At 37.8% G+C, this 15501-nt stretch overlaps 1 protein-coding gene across 4 annotated transcripts in view; it reads left to right on the forward strand.

The window, feature by feature from the left end:
• ASXL3 (ASXL transcriptional regulator 3) overlaps nucleotides 1-15501 on the forward strand; it is a 73170-nt gene that overhangs the window by 7909 nt on the left and 49760 nt on the right. For 2 of the 4 annotated variants that reach the window (XM_063326792.1, XM_063326791.1), the window contains exon 3: nucleotides 3239-3360. In XM_063326792.1, coding sequence (XP_063182862.1) covers nucleotides 3239-3360 — 122 coding nt within the window. Of the gene's footprint in view, nucleotides 1-3238; nucleotides 3361-6285; nucleotides 7033-7888; nucleotides 7977-8064; nucleotides 8443-15501 lie in introns of those variants that run through there. The other 2 variants (XM_063326793.1, XM_063326794.1) reach the window with 2 other exon arrangements.

A 15501-nucleotide genomic window follows, 5' to 3' on the forward strand; every position in this document is an offset into this window, starting at 1 on the left:
AAATACAGTTTTCTGTGGTCACAGGCATTGTAGTGTAGCGAGATTTTGGCACAGATTGATTTAAATCACTAAGTAGCAGAACATGTTTTAAACAATAAATTTATTCAATGTCTTATATTTGTATTTCATTTCCTACTGAAAAGTCAATTCATATTGTTTTGTAAACAATATCTTAATTATCCTCTAAATAAAGCCTGTATATCACTTTCAGTATTTTTTTTTGCTAATAAAGTGAATAGAATGGATAAGTTATTAAGCAATTATATAAATTAACATAATGTGTTTAGATTTTTAATGTTTGTATCTTCTACTTTTGGAAAGTAGGCAATGACGTATCTCTTATTTACTAGATGGTTAGGTTTATAGCCATTATTTGTATCAAGCTGGTTTTAAATGGAAATGGAAATTTAATTAAAACATGGAAAACAATATTTGAAGTAGCTTCTTACTATTTTAAGCTAATAGATATATGAAAGAAAATATTTATAATGTACAAAATATATTTTAGAAAGGAAGTATCATTTGTTGTTAATAAATGGAGTTGACTGTTTCTAATAACCATGTCATTTTAAATTTTTTAAGCAATGGACTTCAGCTGAACATACGTTTTTCTTTAAAAAGACTACAGGAGAAAGTGTATTTTTCAAAACTCTGGAGGAACTAGGTTTGGGTTGCACTAAACTGAACCAGTCTAGAGTGAGAGATTCCTTCTGTAAATGCAGAAGAGATTATAGGGATGGAAAGCTATTTATTGTTTCAGTGGGTTTCAGTTCCAGTTGCTTCACCCATTAGAACAATCCCTCTTCCTTGGTTTAACTTTGTTGTCAAAGCTTTAAAGAAACAGAAGCAAAAGAAACCAATACACTAGTAATATTTTTATGTAAAATTGAAGTAATGATAGAAATAAGTAGTATGGCATCTCATAGACCCTGGCACGATTTCAGGGTTCATTGTTAAAAGAAAAATGAATGAAAGCAGAAAATTAATATAGGGCTATGTTTATTTTTATTCCTGTGCTGTATCATGGCTTTGACATTAACAGTTGTAGTGCTGAGCATCATCAGTTAGTGTTGCCAAACCTCACCAGAATGAACTTTATCACCAAAAGAAATAGGGGAGACTCTTGGATAATATCCTAGATCCAGAGTAATGAAAATCAGAATTTCCCATTTAAACAAGAAGGTAATGGGAGTTGCAGGCATCCCAGAGAACAGGAATAGGTTTTTTGTGACAGGTCATGTTGTGTCCTCTCTTAGAAGGGACAGTTAAGTATGTAACAGTTTCCATTCTTTAGGCATTTTTAATTTTTTTCTGTTCTCTCCTTAACTCTGGGGTTTGTGTGCTCACACTATTTCTGGTTTTTTTTCTTCTGTACTTTGACTCTCAGACTTTGCCAGAAAACAGTAAAAAAATTCTCTTTGAAAGAAAAGACAAAAGCTGGGTAATTTGAAATGTCAGGTTTTTATTTTGGTGTAGGTGTTCTTTGTCTCAGGAGCTTAGCTATTGCAGTGATTTAGATTATATAAACTAGCTGTTATTTGTTTTCTGCTGACACTTCGCTGCTCCTTTAAGTTGTCTTTTTTGATAGTAAGCTTTGTTCATCATGTGGAAAAGATTGATCCAAACCAGGTGTTGCTGTAAACTCAAAACCTGTTTTGTGTTACAGCTTCTTTGTATATTTTGACAAATCCTTCAAGTATCAGGGAAAAAAGTGACAACTATCAGTTATAAATCTTGTGACAAAATAGGTTTTGTCTTATCTGCTAATGAAAATTTTTAGTCTGATATGAAAATTATCTGGACACAATGCCAGTGCCATAAAACAGAGTGTATTCTCTGTTTTTGAGGTAAGTATTAATTCTTTTTTCTTTCAATGTGAAAACAAATGTTTAATATCACATGCATCTTATGGTGGCCATTAATTCCTGACAACTAAATTGTCTCTATTCTATCTTTTTTTCTTACAAACACAAAGAAAAAATCACTACAATATTTCTTCTACGAAACATTGCTAAAGGCAAGAGAGTTAGAATGCTACTTCAGGTGTCTGCTCATCCCACTAAAGGATGGGAGGAGAAAACCATAGGCAAACAGAAACATTGGGCTAAAATTATTTCTGGCACGTGTCCATGCAGCTGCTTGGAGTGTCTTCAGATTGTTCCAGTAGGTGTGCGAAGTATGGCAAACCTTGCAAAACCATATACAGCTGCAGAGCATTATAAGGAAGGTATGTCAGCATGCAAACCAGCTTTGAGCAGCGCTGGAAGACAGAATTGAATTGAGTCAGCAGAGGAGAATGGAAAAAAAAGTTGCTTCATTTCTGGATTCATGCTAGTGCTCTTTTAGCTGGGCTGTCCTAGGACACTACTGAGAGAACAGTAATGCAAGGCATTAGGAGTGGAAAGGTTTTTACAGCCCTTTTAGTCAAGCTTGCTGACCACCAAGGCTACTAGGATCCTCCAGCTATTTTCACAGCTTTCATACCTGTTTAATAAAGCTGTTTTTAAAAAACAATTAATCAAATTTCCTTTTGTTTTTAACCAGGAGATTTTTTCTGTGCCTCACACATGTATTCAAGAGTCTGTTTAATGCAAGCTCTGTAGTATTTGTTCATTAAAACATGTATTATTTAGAAGGCAAGTAGCAGTGTGTATTACCTGAGAGACCAGAATTATTCTTTGCAGGATGGATATTCCGGTCTACTCTGTTAAACAGGAAAGTGTGTGTTCTTAGCTTTACTAAGAAGTACTTATAAAATAGATGAGTCTGGCTCCTAAAAAGCCATTACAATCTGGCGTGAAGTTACATATTTATAAATATTTTTAGAACACAGGGTCATCAGTGTCTTTTGTATAAATACACATTTAGACACATAATAATCCATTAAAAATGTCTTGGTGAGGAAGATAATTTTTGTCTAGCTTCTGTTCGAAAACCATATTTAAACTATTTCAGTTACCTTCTAGGACCTGAAAGGCAAAATATGCAAGGCCTCCAGAACTGCATAGAAAGGGTGTGATGAGGTACAAATATTTGTGAAGCGTTGCATTTATTTAGAATATGGCAGCATTTTTAGGTCATCTGGACATCAAGATTAGTTGAATATCTTAGAGCGAGCTTTTTATTTTCCAGGCACTGGCCTTTTTTTTTTTTTCTTTCCTGTCCTTAGGACTTTCAAAGATATAGGGAATATAACCCCCAAAACAGTATTCTGATTTTTTTTTTTCTTTTTATAAAGTTTGCCCAAAGCAGACATCTGAAGAAATGTCTTCCAATCGTGATTCAAGCCTTACTAATGCACCGGTGCAAAGCAAGCTAGTATCTTCCTTCCAGCAGCACACAAAGAAAGCACTTAAGCAGGTAAGCTTGTATTGACTGGTAATCAATTGGCTTCCCTGTAGCATGTGTGTCAGTCTTATACGACTAAGATCTCAGCAGAATTTCAAGGCGTTTCTGAGGATTTTTAGTGCTTTGTTTAGTGGTGTATTGCTGGGGTTTTTTTCTTCTTTTTTTTTAACCAATGATGCAGTCCTCCTATTTATTGTGAGTTTGATGGTTTTGTAAGTGCTTTTCAAGTAAGCAGAATTGTTTATATTATCACATCCCTGCTTTTCCTGTGTAAGCATTTGTACTGGAAATTTTATGTGAGGCTTAAAATAAAAAAAAGATTTTGAAAGAGGTTCTGCAGATAGGTGAGAATCTGGGTATGCCTGCTGTTTGGTTTTTCTTTCATATTTATTGTATTTGACACTGCAGTGTATAAAAATGGGGTAGTTTTTGTTTTTTGAATAACTTACGATTTGGATGATTTAGCCTGCATGACAAGTAGTAAAGCTTGGCAAAAGTAGATGATTATTGAAAGATAGATATTAACTGAAAGCATAACAATGTGAAAATTATTTTCCAACAGTGCCAAATTAGTTCAGTTTTCATTCGGGCAAAGAAAAAAGAAAAAATAAAACACTGTAATTCCAAAAAGTTACCATTATCTCCTCTCAATTTTGAGTATGTAGGAATTGTTTTAGTCTTGTATAGACTACAAAAAATGAAATACAAGTTTTTGAAGTGTTAGAATAATGAGATGATGTTGTTTTAATATTTCTCATAACTGCTTTCTGAGTTATGGTTAACGGAGGTCTAGTATTTCATGGGGTAGTTTATTGCCGAGTTGTTGATTTAGGCTTAAGGTAAGCAAAGCCCATCCACATCTCCTCGAAACACTTAAGTATTTCTGCTTAGTTTTTCGTGTGGTTTGAATTTAAAATTAATAGACCTTTTTCATTGACGTAAGGTAATCTTGTGCTTAGAGGCTTTGAGGACTGGGGAGGAAAATTAATCAGTGGGCACAAAGCAGCTCACTAACTGTGCGGGTAGTAGTGAACAAGACACACGTTTTGGAAACTTCTATACTTTTTGCGATACAGGATGTCTTTTGCGATACACGAACTTTTTTAGTGGTGGAGGGAGCGGGCAAAGGGAAAGGAGGGGAAAAAAAGAGAGCAAAGCAACAAATGTTTGAACTTGTATAGCTGTTTAAACTCTACCACTTGTCACTTAGCCGATATATAGATTTGAGAATAATTTTTAAAAGGGCAAACTAATCAGAATAGCCTAATTAATATAAAAAGTCATAACATTGATGGAAATACTTGAAAACATTCCCTAAGGCGGTAGGGTTAGAGCAACATCAGAAAGTTAAGTAATCGATAAAAAGAAATTAGTTTTAATTAAGTTGATGGTAATTAGATCCTGTACTTCAGAGTATGAGAGTATTATTACAGCTATCGGTAAAATGTTTTCTCTATGTACAGTATTAGACAAATGGACATTTGTATTGTGGAACAGTAGAGGGTATTTGCTTTGTTTTCTCTGAAGTTTCAGGTGTTGGCTACTGCCATATACATGCTGCAGGTTTGATTTAATTTGATATTGTAGCAGAGGTGAATTAATTTGAACAGCGATTTTATTTATAAAATTGCTGTTGGACATTTATTCTTTCACTTTCCAATCTTTCTATTGCTTTTATGGATACATAATAACTAAAATTTGTACAAATAAGAACCTTTAGTATACCTTTGAATACACAAGAAACTTTGGACAGTTATATGCAACACTCCTTCAGCTGATACTGACTTACTGGTTCCATGCTAAAGTAACAGAACATGAGACATCAGCATGCTGTCAGGAAGTGCTTATACTATCTAAACATATGTGTACTGTATATATGTCGTAATGGGGTCTTCCCTAGCTATTGTGTTGGTTTTTTCTATTATTAAACAGTCTTCACAGAATGAAAACCTAGGAAAGAGTCTTTCAAACAGAGTCCTACTCAATTTATTTAAAAACAGTGGGTTCTTCACATTAACTTGGTCTGGTGTGTATTTGTTTTGGAATCCATTAAAATTCAAGTGAGAGGCGAGTTGATAATATGCAGTACTGCTGGAAGATCTGAGCTAGAATTAGAAGATTTTCTCCACTGTTTATCTACTTATTAACCACTGTAGTCATATGTAATTCACTTTAAAGTATTATATGATGGATTTACATATGATTCAATTTTTAATGAATTGTAGAGGTATATTCCCGGGTTTAGGTTGCAAAGAGCAATCTCACATTTCCTTGTAACAGCCTGCATTTTCGGATGTTCTCATGAATTAAATTGGTCTCAACACTTCATTTCTTGAGCTTTGCTAGGAGCTTGGAGGAAAAATGGCATTTTCTGAGCCCTTGCTCTGGGTCTTGACTTCTCTCAGGTGGCAGTGGATCTGGAGTCCTTTGCAGGGGCTAGGGAGGTTTGCAGTTGCAGTGGACTCTCACAAGGTCTCTGTTATAGTTCAGAGCTTATCTCTTCACCTTTCAAAGGCTGGGCTGCCATTTTGGTCTGGAAACATTCTAGCTTCACTGCCTTCCACGGCGTCCTTGTTGGGAGAAAGGTTTTGGGTGTTTTACCACTGAGTGTGTTTCATTCTTCTTTTTCGTTTTTGAGGGAGTTTCAGTTTTGCTCGTGTATAGTACCTGAGTGTAATGTCCAGCAAAATAGTTCCCATTCATGAGGGTTTAGACACAAGAGTGTACGGTGTAAAGCTGCCTTTTATGCTTGGCTTTCTGACGGCAGATATTACAGATTTCTGTTTCCCTTTTGTTGTTGGGAGTGCTTGGGTGTGTGTGCCCAGCTGTTGCTGATCTAGTACCTTTGAAAAGAAGGTTTATGGCATGCTGTCACACGCTGATTTCCTATCAGTACTGATCAGTTCCATACTGATTTACTTCATTTTCACACTCAAGAGTTTTGGCATGCAGACCCATGTAAGGACCTCTTCCTGGGAAAGTACTGAACTACATCTGCATCTGCTAGCAGTGGTACATGGTCACACTACTGTGTGAATTGTTCTTGCTCTGGACAAGGCTAACTCAAGTACGGACATCAAGTCATGCCATAGTATCTACCATGCTCCTCTATGGTCCAGTTTCTGTTCCATTGACTTGAGGTGATACTTTTTTTGGAAGTCTTCGCTATGTACAGATCTGTCTGTATCTATCAAGATGTTCTTGGAACATTTCTCAGAAGAAACGATCATACCTGCAAACTGGCCTCACGTAGGTAACACTGAGCATGTGTGAATATCCAGGACATTGAGGTGGTGTTAGTGTCTGTTGGACTCTGATAGCCAAGTATAAGAGCACCTTGTCCATCAGTGTACCAGTTGTTTCCTGGGGCAGTACCAAGAGAGGATAAAGAACTTGAAGATGCACTATAACGATGTCTGGGATGATAGTAGAGCTCCCAGACGTGGAAGAAAATCCTGCCTCACTTTTGGCACTTTGGAATCAGCACCAAGAAGGGTACCCATAAATTTTCTGTTGGGAGAAGAGAAGGATACTCCATTCAGACTCAGGATCTGAATACAGACCAGGACATGTCTGAGACTGTGCTGGGCATCCAGATCTCTTTGTAGAGACAGAAACTCCAGAGACAGCAGCCAAGTGGGTTTGGGAGGAGAGAAGCTCAGGAATTAAGGGAATCTACACAAGGTATGTTACTGCCGCTGGTTTGTTTTGTTTTTCTTAACTTTGGGCTTTGTCTGCATGCTTGGTGGCTGGGTTCATATGTGTGCCACTATTTTATTCATAAGGTGGGTAGATGCAGATTTTTATTGAGAAGGAAGGCACCCATCTGTATGATTTGTTCTCATAGTAGAAGTAGCAACTCCACACCTTTTTTTCCAATGGATGTTGTCAGACCCCAAGCAGTAAGACAGCTATGGGGAAATTATGGTTTGGCTCACATGTTGCTTCTGAATTATAGGACGTTAGACCTGTACAGTTCCAAATAACATTTCAGGCTGAGTTTTCTAGCACAACTGTAATTATTATTAGAAACCACCCTACAACCTGAAGCAACACGAGACTAAATTTCAGAACAGAATGGTGAACAGTGTAATTTAGCCCTGATTTACCCAAATTCACAGGATAGTTTATCCAGATTTCTTCATTTGTTTGTTTTTTAAGGACACAGGTGTCCAAGTGCCTAGGTTGGCACTGAAGGTAGAATCCTGATCTCCCTTGTTGCTGGTGTGGTTTTGCTTTCCTGTCTTCAGCTCAGGCATACTGCTTATCTTGCTTTGAGAGAAGAACAAGAGCAAACTCACCAGTCTTGCTCCCTCCACACGCATTCTGTTAGGACTTCTTTCCTTGACTACAGCCAGATGCAGGTTATCTTGAAGCATTTTTGCTCTCCGTAGAAAGTAAACCAGTATGAGTCTGTCTGTGGTGTCTGTCCTTTGACTCATTTGAGCAACTATTCACTCACATGTTCTGATACAACCCTGATACGTTTGCCTGCCCTCCTTTCCCTTCCTTGCCCCCACAGAAACAAAGGTGACAGAGGAGTTCATTATGACTATGTCCTTATCACTTAGAATTTGAGCACAGGGTGTCTTCCTGAAAGGCTCTGAAAATCCACTGTGAACTGAGAGGTATTTTTTGTACTGAATTCCTCAGTATAGAGAGTTTGCTGCAGTTTCTCAGGGTTTCTGTTAACCATTTTCCTATGTTTCATTTCAGATGCTACAAATTTACCAAGGCCACAGTTGGAGAATTCTGGCTCCCTAGCTGAAGCATTTGATCTGATGTCTGGCAACATAAGTGATGATTCTTGACAAATTTTCCTGTCAACAAATGGAAAACAAGGAAAACATGTTGCTTTTTGACTTCTAGAGAGACATGGGAAGGGACAGTGGAATTTACAAAATGCATTCAGGAAAATGGAAGTTCGAAGATGATAAACTAAACTGATTTTCTGATTGTCAAGACAAGTCTAGGGAAGAGGACAGAGAAACTATGGCAGGGAGACTGCATAATGGGGAAAAGAAGCTGCAAGAGCAAGAGTTCCAGCAGGAGCTCTTCAGGGAGTACATGCATTGCCCGAAGGCAGGCTGCACGGTATGTCCCTCTAAAGGTCCCTATGCATGGGCAGCAGGTACCAGCTGCTCAACAAGTGCTTTGGTAAGACGCAAGTTTATGGGACTTTCTTCTGGTCTTCAGCCCTTACCTGTGATGGAGAGAAAGGGACAGGAATCCACACAATCCCTGTATTCTTTTCGTACCATTTTTAATAACTAGCTCCCAGTTGCTGGGGCATTCTGCTTGTTTGTTTTTCCTCTGGGGTTGTTTGCATAGCATGCTTTTTTGCAGCTCTCCTGCATGTTTCTGTTTTAATAAATGTGTTTTCCAGAATTTCTTGCTCTGAGAAAAGAAGAATTTTAAAGCAACTTTAGAACAGTACCGTGTTGAGTTACCCCTCTACATCACTGTAGGACAGTGTCCCCCGCTTAAAACATATCCTGGTGTGAAAATTACCTTTGGTTAAATCTACCACTGCTATGTAGTGGAATGTTCCCAAATGCAGGTTGAAAGTGCGCTCTTTATTCTGTTCTGTAGATGCAGTGACTTGTCCCAAGTCTCAGACGATCAAGCTGATGATAGTGGCCTAGCTCTAAGCATTGTACTTGTCTGATGATGTTTTTCTTTAAGTTACCTGAGCAACTATTTAAGATGGATGGTTTGTTGCTACTGTATTAATGACAAATACCATCACTGGAGAAGAGAGTCCCATTTTGCTTGCTCTGTGCATAGCAGTCAAACTTTTCAAAGGATGTTACTTGATTTTTCCGTATAGTAGCAGTGGGTTTCTAAGTGAATATCGTCTTTTGGGCCTTATGAAGAGAACAGCTTTTGATTTGAATAGTTTATAACATGAAATGATACCCAGGTGAAAATGAATCATGCCTTGATTTTGAAGTGCATGCTAGAAATGGTTGGCCTTTTCCGGGAAGGACAGGAGTTGGAACAGCCCACAACTCTTCAGAGCTCTAGGAAGCCTCCTACAAAATGCTGACAAGCAGTTATCTACAAATGCACTTCCAGGAGCTGTTGGGTAGGTCCCCAGAAGGCTGTGTGCTCAGGGTGTGTGGGCATGTGGCAGAACCAGGGATGAAACAGGATGTCTGGCAGAAAGGCATTACAGTGGAACTGCTTATGTTGCTGCAATATAAATTGGTGCACCTGTTTCTCTGAGAGGTAATATGAGAGGATTTTTTTATCTGGAGAACGGTAGTCTAGTCCTGAAGCCCCCAATGTATGCTTTGGACACTGTGCGGAGTATGTTTGCAAATTTGACTTAGTGGAAAAGGTTGGTTACTGTTTTAAGATTTTGTATTGTCATTGCTGTCTTTATTTTAGTTCATTTTTAAACTGCTTTCTACAAACTGTTTCCTTACCTATATGTGCTTTGTTGTGCCAAGAAACAGATTTCCCCATAAAGCACTTTTCAGTTGATAGATATTTTTGGTTTAATACTGCACAAGCAATTTTACAAAAAACCAACACTCTTCTCTTTGGAAAAGAGTGTCACTGAGTCGATGCATATGCCATCATCATTCCCATTCACATGCAAGTCAGAACAGACGTTGAACACATCACATGGTTTTTGTCCTTCTCTTGTTTCTGTGGTTGGGAAAACAACAAAAATGTTTACTTCGCAGTCTATCATGATCTGCAGCAACCGTAGCACACCTATAGAAGAGAGTGCTGGCTTGCAGTGTACATACACGCACATAGATACACACGTTCTCTCTGTCTCTGCATCTTGAATGTCCAAGCACTTTAACTTTTTTTTTATATACGGATAAGTGTTCAGTTGTTAATGTATACTGCAGTTGTACAGAAAGACCTTGACTGCTACTGGGAGCTAAAGAACAAATACGCAGTAAGAAATTATTTTTGTTCCACATATGGATATAAGTGTCACAGGGTAGGAGGATGACATGGGACAGGAACAGATGCTTATTTGAGAAGTTACTAGCAGAGTTTGAAAATAAACCTTACATCTCCAAACTTCCAGCCTGGTGTTCCACCACTACTCTTCATCTCCAAATGATCGGTTGTGTACACTTGGCACCAATACTGTTATGTTTGGTGTACAAGTCTGGTTGGAAGTAAATTACTTTGCTCTGTGCTTTGGAAATGGCACCTTGTACTTTGTAGCTGTTTCCATAAGACGTCTTTATTATTGTTTTAATGTTACGTTTGCAGGCTTATAACTGAGTACTTTTAATGTATGGTTAGTATAACAATTAGTAGCATCTTAAAAACAATAATCCGTTTGTTCTTCATGACTTGTGGTGCTTACTGTTTTATTTTAACTGCTCTGTGTGTCCGTGAAACAGGTTGCCACTGCGAAATTTTAGTTTAGTAGAGACATGGGAATTAAAAGCTGTCTTAATTTTACTAACAAAATGAGGGTGAGAGAGAGGATGAAGACTGAATTTTATGGTTGTCTTAAGTGAATCAGTGATAAACTATGAATCTGTTTCATCTTTGCCAATTTGGGATCCATGACCATGATGTAGAGTAGTTATTTATTTTGTGCGATAGGTTTTTCTCCATGTATCACAGCTCGTGTTTTTCACATGGCAGAACGGAAGAATTCCGTAGCTTTACATTTCTGATCCATAATGTGTGAAATTTCAAAGGTTATGTTTCATGATATGAGTTTCAGAATGTAGACTTGACATTTATGGAACAAATAGAAATCTGGGATGATGTTGCTTAGTGCAGCCAAGTGTTACATATCTTTGTTGTTAATAACTTAATTTCTAACATTCTCAGCATGTCATGCATTTAAGCTCAAATGAAAGTGGTTTTCTGCATTAGTGGTTTATCTGTATGCTGCATTTGTTCATTCTGAGTTGAAAAGATGTGGGAAAGAAAAATAATAAAAAAATATCCTGAGCAGCAGTAAAATCAGAGCACAGAGCTTGACATTTTGCTTCTGGTGCTCTTTTGGGGATGTATTTTTCCCCTGTCCCCAGTTACCTTTTAGTTCATATTGTTTCCTCTCATTTCTACTTCAAAGATGACTTTATTAGTTTTTACTGAAGAGAGTCGACCATTTTGTCATATGAGTGAAGTCTTTCCTGTGTTAAGATCAACTGAATATGAAATGATGATTCTAAAGAACAGATAATGACATTCATGAAACCTCCAACACATTGCTACACTCTGGCAGGGGCATAAACTCCCCGAAAAAGAGAAGGAGGCTTGCTCTTGTCACCCCTGTATAAAGAACTGCTGGGAATTATATCACTGTTAATTGCATGGTGTTTTTCTTTTGCCATCTATCTTCAGAGTTTGTGTTTCTTAATACTCATCTTTTTATGTTATTTTGAGTTCTTTTGATAAAAATGGATTGATAGGTTACTTAAAGATTTTGGCAATAAAAATAATTGAATTAAACAAATTAATTATTCCAAGCCCTGTATAATGTCCGTGGCAGTGTTATTCAACAGATGGTCACAGGTTCATTTTTATGAATGGGAATATTGGGAATTCTCCATACTCATTATGTGCAAGAGATTCACAGATGTCCTTTGCAAATCTGCTTGTGAAAGGCTGGATGTAAGTACTATATTTTGGTGGTGATTTTAAGAGAGCTTTTAATGTTTAACTTCTATACCACATGACCTTTCATTTTCTTTCTCTCCTTTTTTATTTATGTGCTGTACAAATAGGATGGTAGTAATGTTTTACAGAATACTTCAACAGTGATCAGTTCTAGAAATTTACAACTCGCAGCTTTTTTAACTCAAACATTTAGCACAAAATGATCGAATACATTTGAAATGTAAACACGGAGTCTTGTTAAAGAAAAATATACTTTATGTAAGCTATTATATGTGCTATATGTGTTTCTCTCACTTTCCATAGTAAAACTGACACCTTATCATTTGGTAGAATCCTCTGCTCTTTCTTGCAGATCTGTAGGCAGCCCAGCTAGGAGGTTACATATCTCTAAATATGGATGAGATACAAAAGGCTGTGTTGGTAAAAGATGCTGATGTAGTTTGTGTGTTAGTTACTGTTACTGTATCCACAGTGAGATCTGGAACCATTTTTCTTTGAAATCAGTTATAAAATTTCTCATTTTCTTTAGTGCTAGTTACAAATTTGACTCAGCTACTTTGTGTTTATTCCCTTCACCAGAAGAGCCAAAACTAGAGATTTATTTGGTCGTGGTGACTAGGAAAGCACTAAATTAGCTTGGTGCACTAAAGGCTCAATATAGCAAAGCGTTTGGTGTATGTTTCACTTTGAGTAATCCCATTGACTTCCCAGCTAAGTAGAATTAATCTTGGGATACGAGATTCTTGTCTTAGCCCACAGTAGTCTTGTATCCTAAAATTAATATCCCTCAGGCTAAGTGTAGAGGAGTTATATATTCGTTCTCAGCAGAGACTTCACAGAGTGTCCTTGGTTTATACTTAACTCCTTCTGGTGTTTGGCTTTACTAGTAACTAGGCGTCAGTCGGCGTCTCCCTCTGCTGGGTTGTTCCTAGGGTTGTCTTGCAAAGACTTGTCTATTCAAAATCTCAGACCCTGCAGCTTTAAATTCAAGGGTGAATTTAACGCAAAATTGTTATGATTAGCTGGGAATAATATGTCCCACTAAACAGGATGACTGGGCAAAATCTTAGCCATCTCTTTACCCTGTAAATCAAATGTTAGATTATTTACTTGATACTTTTGGACCCTCCTCATCTGCCTCATAGCTTTCCTTTGGCAAATGAAAAGATAGGGAGGCGTAGGGAAGATTATTTGTCTATTCTCTGTGCACAGCGTAATTCATTGGCACTTTGTGTTAAAACTTTGAACTTAGATTTTGATGTCTGCATGGTTTTAATTATTTTTTTATATCCTACAAGCTGTCTTTCAGGTGTCCACGTGTGTAGCTTTACTGCCAGCTTGAGTCATCCTGTACAGACTGATTTCCAAAGTTAACTATGAGCCCTGTGTGGTAATCATTTGTGTTGTGAAATCAGAGATGGGGGAGGGACTGGCAGTGAAACAATGAACGTTAGGGAAAACGCAAATGTGTGTCAAAGGGAAGTGGTGTCTTTAAGGTTTGCGCTTGATCCTCACGTGTTGAGGTTCTTAGCCTGTAACTCAGAAGTGGGCTATGCCTCAAAGTGAATAGTTCTGGTAGCAGCGTTTGCCTGCTTCCAGCTGTGTTCCCTGTTCTTGTGGCTCTGAGTGTCTGGGTAGCGCTGGGATGAGCCATGCTGTCTTGCATTAGTGCTCCGTGAGCATGGGGTGGCCCGTGCTTCTTGGAAGTGCCAGATCAGTTGCATGAACGTGTGCTTAAGGTCCGCAAGTGGCCTTCCTGTAACACGAAAGAAGGTAAGTGGTGCGCCTGACAAAGATTGAGTACCGCTGCCCTTGCCCCAGCAGCGCATGTGTCACCTAAGGTGTACAAACTCTACTGCCTGTCATTGATGGTGGATACATTGCTGCTTACTTTCTCTCATTCGTGGGAGTCGAGTCTAAAGCATTGAAAATCAACTGTGAGGCTTTACAAAGAATCTACCTTTGTCACAGTGGCTGTATGAATCATTAAAATGGTATTTCCTTATGGATGCTGGCAAAAAGGCTATGGTCCCTGGTAGAGGTGGGAATTGTCTTGAAAGGTGAGGAGGAGACTGGGGGAGAACATGGGGCATCATTTGGGTTCTTACTCTAGTGTGTAGGGAGGATGACACTGAGGATGGATATTTCTTCTCTTTGCTCTTCATAAGGCAAATCACACTGGGGGGCACAACACCATAAAGTTTGGGTTGTGGATCTATTGGTATGCTGTCAGCACAGAAGTTGGCTGTCTTTTAAGTTAACTTTTAGTGGACTACTTGTTACTGTCTCAGTGGTATTACTATTAAATAAGGATCACCTGGTTTGACGCTTGGCTTGGCAGGACTGTGCACTGAGGGTCATTTTTGGAATTTTGTGGAATTTTTGAGAAATGTTAACATTTTGGAATTTTCCATCCATAAGTGTGTCTGTTCTTGCTCAATACCAGTATGAATTTTCTGTCTCAAAAATGTCTGAATTATATGCTGTTCCTCATGGCGTTCTGCTTGCTTCTTTGGTTCAGTGCAGATCTGACCAGCTTCTTCTCTTTGTTTGATTTCAAGTGTTCTTTCGCTTTTTATTGTACAGTGCTTATGTGTCTTTTAAGAAGTGTACTATAAAAGGGGTTAATCAATGAAATAGCTTTTGTGTGTCTTGGTGTATCTTATGTTGTATAGTGTGTTATTTAGAGGAGTGGAGTGATATCGATTTCTTTTTTTTCAGAGGTTTTTTTTTTATTTATTTAGCTATGTGAACGTTTTGGAAAGATATTACAGATTAATTGAAGTTACAGACTTAAACCTTATAAGGCATCGGTCATTCTTGCTCATAAACCTACAGGGATAATTCATATCAAATATGTTCCTTGTTGATATAGTATTACTTTAATAAATCCCCCCCAAGATCATAACACAAATCACAATTATAAAAAGAGAGTGCACAGTAAGATCGGAGTGAAATAGACAGGAGGATAGGAGAGATCTGTATTAAGCCCAGCCCATTCTGATTAATTCCAGAATTTTAATGCTTGCAAATATATTAATTGGCAAGTATTCATATTTGTATGTTGTAAGATCTTTTGAATCAGATATCATTTTCCATATAGAACAGTCTGGCAGGTATTTGCTATTTCTAATCTTTAAATATTTTGTATGACATTATCAACCCTGTATTCAATCCATTTATGAAACACAAAGCACTCCCATTTGTAGAGATTTATTCTTGTATCATTTTTCCCCAGATTTGCCAGAACACCATCACGTTCGTGTTCTGAAGGTTAATGCCCAAAGTCAAGCAGACAGTAGCCAAGTGCTGCAAGGTTTCCAAGATTAGGACTGATTCCCTTCACAAAAATAAATGATTCCTGCCATGTTCAGTGATTTTGTGCAGCACTACTCACGGCTGAGTGAGTGCATCAATACTGTAGTCCTTACATGCTGTACATACTGATGACACTCTGTGTTAACTTGATTGACTGAGCAGTATACTGGAGAGGATGCACCTGCGAGAGATGTGCAGACATATATGTTTTTATTCTGG

This window comes from Chroicocephalus ridibundus, chromosome 2 (genome assembly GCF_963924245.1).
Source record: "Chroicocephalus ridibundus chromosome 2, bChrRid1.1, whole genome shotgun sequence".
In the NCBI taxonomy this organism is placed as follows: Eukaryota; Metazoa; Chordata; class Aves; order Charadriiformes; family Laridae; genus Chroicocephalus; species Chroicocephalus ridibundus.